General features: G+C 41.6%; 1 protein-coding gene across 3 annotated transcripts in view; it reads left to right on the forward strand.

Moving 5' to 3' along the window:
• The first annotated feature begins 207 nt into the window (after positions 1-207).
• LOC124025745 (beta-1-syntrophin-like) overlaps positions 208-8,204 on the forward strand; it is a 56,579-nt gene continuing 48,582 nt past the window's right edge. For all 3 annotated transcript variants that reach the window (XM_046339080.1, XM_046339081.1, XM_046339082.1), the window contains exon 1: positions 208-784. In XM_046339080.1, the coding sequence (XP_046195036.1) occupies positions 259-784 (526 nt within the window). In that variant the 5' untranslated portion in view covers positions 208-258. The remainder of the gene's footprint in view (positions 785-8,204) is intronic.

The following is an 8,204-nucleotide window of genomic DNA, read 5'->3' on the forward strand; positions in this document are numbered from 1 at the left end:
TACACATGTCGTTTGAACTTCAGCACAGCTCTCGGCAGTGTTCTGTGTGGATAGAAATGTGATTTGCTTAGTGGGATTGCGCTTCGAGTTTGCTCCACCCAAAGAGGATATGGGCTGTTGGAGCAGGGACTGGGTTATGTTGCCAAAAAAAATAGCCGTTAACTGAAGTTGCTGAACTATTGGAAAGCCACGCTGAGAAGTTCGGGGTAAAGTCCTATTTGAGTTTTAATCACATGGCATTTTAAGAATGCTTCAAAGATGGCGGTAGCTACAGTAATTTCGAGGAACGGAGTACAAAAAAGTGGATTTTTGGAGGTTTTAGTGAGGGACCGATGGCACAATGTTTTGGCCAATTTGAACGAAGAAGCTCTAACGTTGAGTTGCGAGGACCTGGGAGAGAATGTGACCCTAAACGGCATCACCAATGGATCTTACGGGTGCAACGCAACTCACCCGGATCACACAAACAGTCCGAAAACTGCGGTGAGGACAGCTTTCACGGATTTACAGGAGCAAGTCCCAGAGGCGATCGCAAACAGAAAAAGATGTGTGAAAGTAGTAAAGCAGGAGGTAGGAGGACTCGGCATCAGCATAAAGGGAGGGAAAGAGAATAAAATGCCGATACTTATTAGTAAGATCTTCAAAGGTCTGGCTGCGGATCAAACCCAAGCCTTGTATGTCGGTGACGCGATTCTGTCGGTGAACGGTGTGAACCTGCGGGACGCTACGCATGACGAGGCGGTGCAGGGGCTCAAACGAGCCGGGAGAGAGGTGACGCTCGAAGGTAAGAACGGAACGGGACCAACTGGCGTTCGATACATTCGTTCTTGGTGAAGTGTGGGGGCCCGGGGGCATCCTCAAATCTAAATGCAGGCTGCCAGAGGAATTACGCACATTAATATTTCTACTCTCAAACATATGAGTGATCAACCTCTGTCAACTGGGTCCACAAACAAACATGATTATTTTTTTCTTCTTCGATTTTCTAAATACTTTCAATATTATTAATTTCCATGTCGGCTCAATGCCGTGGCAAAAGGATGTCCATTTGAAACTCCAAAATAGTTTTACATTTCTTTGGGCAATAATGAAGATTAACTGAAATTCTTATGTTGTTTCTTGCAATAGCCTTCCGTGACTTTAAAGATTATTTATCTCGAAACGGTGATTCCTAAAAGATGCATCAGCTGATATCTCAAAGTGCTGTACAGAAACCCAGCCTAAAACCCCAAACAGCAAGTAATGCAGGTGTAGAAGCACGGTGGCTAGGAAAAACTCCCTAGAAAGGCCAAAACCTAGGAAGAAACCTAGAGAGGAACCAGGCTATGTGGGGTGGCCAGTCCTCTTCTGGCTGTGTCTGGTGGAGATTATAACAGAACATGGCCAAGATGTTCAAATGTTCATAAATGACCAGTATGGTCAAATAATAATAATCACAGTAGTTGTCGAGGGTGCAGCAAGTCAGCACCTCAGGAGTAAATGTCAGTTGGCTTTTCATAGCAGATCATGAAAGAATAGGAATTTTGAATGAAGTAAAACATCAACTCTGTCAGAGTGCTGAAAAATCTAATAGAATGATTGTTTTTATTGGGGATTTTTTAAATTAATTATTTTCCATACTTTACAAACGTTTGTATTTAACTTCTACTTTTAGAGGCAAAAATATATCTGTTTTGAGTATCTGTTGTCAACTCCGTAAGTGGCTTGTCAACTCTGTCACTTGATGGCTAACCACCTTAAAAATATTATTTTTTTGTGTGTCAATATTCTGAGAAAATAATGTGTATCATTGTTCTGCAACATTAAACAATGTAACTAGTTTCTGTACAACACCTAAGGGTTCATGTTTGCTGTATAAATGTTGTTTTACGTTCTAAATCTAGAAAAACTAAAATGAGCCATGGAGCATTATATAGTGCTATAAAACAAAACATTTTCACCTGCTAAAATAAATGTTTTCAACAGGCCTATCAGCAACGTCAACAGTTTACAGAATAAGGAAATAATAGTATGTCCCTTGTTGATAAATATTTAGGCGACTCCCTCTCCATGTTGCGAAATCAAATACTTTGAATTTCTGAGGAAATCTTTATCATCCAACCTTGGGAATCGTACATCACAGGACTGGGAGTGTAAACAGGACTGGGAGTGTAAACAGGACTGGGAGTGTAAACAGGACTGGGAGTGTAAACAGGACTGGGAGTGTAAACAGGACTGGGAGTGTAAACAGGACTGGGAGTGTAAACAGGACTGGGAGTGTAAACAGGACTGGGAGTGTAAACAGGACTGGGAGTGTAAACAGGACTGGGAGTGTAAACAGGACTGGGAGTGTAAACAGGACTGGGAGTGTAAACAGGACTGGGAGTGTAATATCAAGTTTTGCCCAAAACAACACAGGCTGGCTGGCTGGCTGGCTGGCTGGCACACACACGCAAATAATAAAAAATGTCACCATTTCACATTTCTCTGCATTTCTCTGCATCCAAGAATCCAAGCAACAACCTCTACCTCACTCTGTAACCAGGCAACATAAACAACCTCTACCTCACTCTGTAACCAGGCAACATAAACAACCTCTACCTCACTCTGTAACCAGACAACATAAACAACCTCTACCTCACTCTGTAACCAGACAACATAAACAACCTCTACCTCACTCTGTAACCAGTAACCAGACAACATAAACAACCTCTACCTCACTCTGTAACCAGACAACATAAACAACCTCTACCTCACTCTGTAACCAGGCAACATAAACAACCTCTACCTCACTCTGTAACCAGACAACATAAACAACCTCTACCTCACTCTGTAACCAGACAACATAAACAACCTCTACCTCACTCTGTAACCAGACAACATAAACAACCTCTACCTCACTCGGTAACCAGACAACATAAACAACCTCTACCTCACTATGTAACCAGACAACATAAACAACCTCTACCTCACTATGTAACCAGACAACATAAACAACCTCTACCTCACTATGTAACCAGACAACATAAACAACCTCTACCTCACTCTGTAACCAGACAACATAAACAACCTCTACCTCACTCTGTAACCAGACAACATAAACAACCTCTACCTCACTCTGTAACCAGACAACATAAACAACCTCTACCTCACTCTGTAACCAGACAACATAAACAACCTCTACCTCACTCTGTAACCAGACAACATAAACAACCTCTACCTCACTCTGTAACCAGACAACATAAACAACCTCTACCTCACTCTGTAACCAGACAACATAAACAACCTCTACCTCACTCTGTAACCAGACAACATAAACAACCTCTACCTCACTCTGTAACCAGACAACATAAACAACCTCTACCTCACTCTGTAACCAGACAACATAAACAACCTCTACCTCACTATGTAACCAGACAACATAAACAACCTCTACCTCACTCTGTAACCAGACAACATAAACAACCTCTACCTCACTATGTAACCAGACAACATAAACAACCTCTACCTCACTCTGTAACCAGACAACATAAACAACCTCTACCTCACTCTGTAACCAGACAACATAAACAACCTCTACCTCACTCTGTAACCAGACAACATAAACAACCTCTACCTCACTCTGTAACCAGACAACATAAACAACCTCTACCTCACTCTGTAACCAGACAACATAAACAACCTCTACCTCACTATGTAACCAGTAACCAGACAACATAAACAACCTCTACCTCACTATGTAACCAGACAACATAAACAACCTCTACCTCACTCTGTAACCAGACAACATAAACAACCTCTACCTCACTCTGTAACCAGACAACATAAACAACCTCTACCTCACTATGTAACCAGTAACCAGACAACATAAACAACCTCTACCTCACTATGTAACCAGACAACATAAACAACCTCTACCTCACTCTGTAACCAGTAACCAGACAACATAAACAACCTCTACCTCACTCTGTAACCAGACAACATAAACAACCTCTACCTCACTCTGTAACCAGACAACATAAACAACCTCTACCTCACTCTGTAACCAGACAACATAAACAACCTCTACCTCACTCTGTAACCAGACAACATAAACAACCTCTACCTCACTATGTAACCAGACAACATAAACAACCTCTACCTCACTCTGTAACCAGACAACATAAACAACCTCTACCTCACTATGTAACCAGACAACATAAACAACCTCTACCTCACTCTGTAACCAGACAACATAAACAACCTCTACCTCACTCTGTAACCAGACAACATAAACAACCTCTACCTCACTCTGTAACCAGACAACATAAACAACCTCTACCTCACTCTGTAACCAGACAACATAAACAACCTCTACCTCACTCTGTAACCAGACAACATAAACAACCTCTACCTCACTATGTAACCAGTAACCAGACAACATAAACAACCTCTACCTCACTATGTAACCAGACAACATAAACAACCTCTACCTCACTCTGTAACCAGACAACATAAACAACCTCTACCTCACTCTGTAACCAGACAACATAAACAACCTCTACCTCACTATGTAACCAGTAACCAGACAACATAAACAACCTCTACCTCACTATGTAACCAGTAACCAGACAACATAAACAACCTCTACCTCACTATGTAACCAGACAACATAAACAACCTCTACCTCACTCTGTAACCAGACAACATAAACAACCTCTACCTCACTATGTAACCAGACAACATAAACAACCTCTACCTCACTATGTAACCAGACAACATAAACAACCTCTACCTCACTATGTAACCAGACAACATAAACAACCTCTACCTCACTATGTAACCAGACAACATAAACAACCTCTACCTCACTATGTAACCAGACAACATAAACAACCTCTACCTCACTATGTAACCAGTAACCAGGCAACATAAACAACCTCTACCTCACTCTATAACCAGTAACCAGGCAACATAAACAACCTCTACCTCACTATGTAACCAGACAACATAAACAACCTCTACCTCACTATGTAACCAGTAACCAGGCAACATAAACAACCTCTACCTCACTATGTAACCAGTAACCAGGCAACATAAACAACCTCTACCTCACTATGTAACCAGTAACCAGACAACATAAACAACCTCTACCTCACTATGTAACCAGTAACCAGACAACATAAACAACCTCTACCTCACTATGTAACCAGTAACCAGACAACATAAACAACCTCTACCTCACTATGTAACCAGTAACCAGACAACATAAACAACCTCTACCTCACTATGTAACCAGTAACCAGGCAACATAAACAACCTCTACCTCACTCTATAACCAGTAACCAGGCAACATAAACAACCTCTACCTCACTATGTAACCAGACAACATAAACAACCTCTACCTCACTATGTAACCAGACAACATAAACAACCTCTACCTCACTATGTAACCAGACAACATAAACAACCTCTACCTCACTATGTAACCAGACAACATAAACAACCTCTACCTCACTATGTAACCAGTAACCAGGCAACATAAACAACCTCTACCTCACTATGTAACCAGTAACCAGACAACATAAACCACCTCTACCTCGCTCTAAAACCAGACAACATAAACAACCTCTACCTCACTATGTAACCAGACAACATAAACAACCTCTACCTCACTATGTAACCAGACAACATAAACAACCTCTACCTCACTATGTAACCAGTAACCAGACAACATAAACAACCTCTACCTCACTATGTAACCAGACAACATAAACAACCTCTACCTCACTATGTAACCAGACAACATAAACAACCTCTACCTCACTCTGTAACCAGTAACCAGACAACATAAACAACCTCTACCTCACTATGTAACCAGACAACATAAACAACCTCTACCTCACTATGTAACCAGACAACATAAACAACCTCTACCTCACTATGTAACCAGACAACATAAACAACCTCTACCTCACTATGTAACCAGACAACATAAACAACCTCTACCTCACTCTGTAACCAGTAACCAGACAACATAAACAACCTCTACCTCACTATGTAACCAGACAACATAAACAACCTCTACCTCACTCTGTAACCAGTAACCAGACAACATAAACAACCTCTACCTCACTATGTAACCAGACAACATAAACAACCTCTACCTCACTCTGTAACCAGTAACCAGACAACATAAACAACCTCTACCTCACTATGTAACCAGACAACATAAACAACCTCTACCTCACTATGTAACCAGACAACATAAACAACCTCTACCTCACTATGTAACCAGACAACATAAACAACCTCTACCTCACTATGTAACCAGACAACATAAACAACCTCTACCTCACTATGTAACCAGACAACATAAACAACCTCTACCTCACTATGTAACCAGACAACATAAACAACCTCTACCTCACTATGTAACCAGTAACCAGACAACATAAACAACCTCTACCTCACTATGTAACCAGACAACATAAACAACCTCTACCTCACTCTGTAACCAGACAACATAAACAACCTCTACCTCACTCTATAACCAGTAACCAGGCAACATAAACAACCTCTACCTCACTATGTAACCAGTAACCAGGCAACATAAACAACCTCTACCTCACTATGTAACCAGTAACCAGGCAACATAAACAACCTCTACCTCACTATGTAACCAGTAACCAGGCAACATAAACAACCTCTACCTCACTATGTAACCAGACAACATAAACAACCTCTACCTCACTCTGTAACCAGACAACATAAACAACCTCTACCTCACTATGTAACCAGTAACCAGGCAACATAAACAACCTCTACCTCACTATGTAACCAGACAACATAAACAACCTCTACCTCACTATGTAACCAGACAACATAAACAACCTCTACCTCACTCTGTAACCAGACAACATAAACAACCTCTACCTCACTATGTAACCAGTAACCAGACAACGTAAACATCCTCTACCTCACTATGTAACCAGTAACCAGACAACATAAACAACCTCTACCTCACTATGTAACCAGACAACATAAACAACCTCTACCTCACTATGTAACCAGTAACCAGGCAACATAATAAACAACCTCTACCTCACTCTGTAACCAGTAACCAGACAACATAAACAACCTCTACCTCACTATGTACCCAGACAACATAAACAACCTCTACCTCACTCTGTAACCAGACAACATAAACAACCTCTACCTCACTCTGTAACCAGACAACATAAACAACCTCTACCTCACTCTGTAACCAGACAACATAAACAACCTCTACCTCACTATGTAACCAGTAACCAGGCAACATAAACAACCTCTACCTCACTATGTAACCAGACAACATAAACAACCTCTACCTCACTCTGTAACCAGTAACCAGACAACATAAACAACCTCTACCTCACTATGTAACCAGACAACATAAACAACCTCTACCTCACTCTGTAACCAGTAACCAGACAACATAAACAACCTCTACCTCACTATGTAACCAGACAGCATAAACAACCTCTACCTCACTATGTAACCAGACAACATAAACAACCTCTACCTCACTATGTAACCAGTAACCAGGCAACACAAAGCCTGTATAAACAGTGTGACCTTCCCTGAGAGAACAGGGTTATTACAGTTGCACACACACACACACACACACACACACACACACACACACACACACACACACACACACACACACACACACACACACACACACACACACACACACACACACACACACACACACACACACACACACACACACACACACACACACACACACACACACACACACACACACACACACACACACACACACACACACACACACACACACACACACACACACAGAGCATGGTTATTACAGTTCAGCAGAAGGAAGTAGGGTCCCAGCAGGGTAGAGCAGAGGTCTGCTGTAATGATACGCTCAAAGACAGTACGGGATTGAAGTCAGAGGAGGCTAGTGGGAGGAGCTATAGGAGGGCGGCCTCATTGTCATCGCTGGAATGGAACTATTGGAACGGTATCAAACATAAGGAAAACACATGTTTGACTACATTCCATGTATTTCATTCCAGCCATTACAATGAGCCTGTCCTCCTACAGCTCCCCCCACCAGCCTCCTCTGGTTGGAATGCATTGTCCTCCTGAGAGTTCTTTCACTCCAGACATTCAATGTCATGTGTGTGTGTAAAGACTGTTCTGAAGAGCTAATAACAATATGTACATACTGT

This window comes from Oncorhynchus gorbuscha, unplaced genomic scaffold (assembly GCF_021184085.1).
Source record: "Oncorhynchus gorbuscha isolate QuinsamMale2020 ecotype Even-year unplaced genomic scaffold, OgorEven_v1.0 Un_scaffold_2404, whole genome shotgun sequence".
NCBI classification, from domain to species: domain Eukaryota; kingdom Metazoa; phylum Chordata; class Actinopteri; order Salmoniformes; family Salmonidae; genus Oncorhynchus; species Oncorhynchus gorbuscha.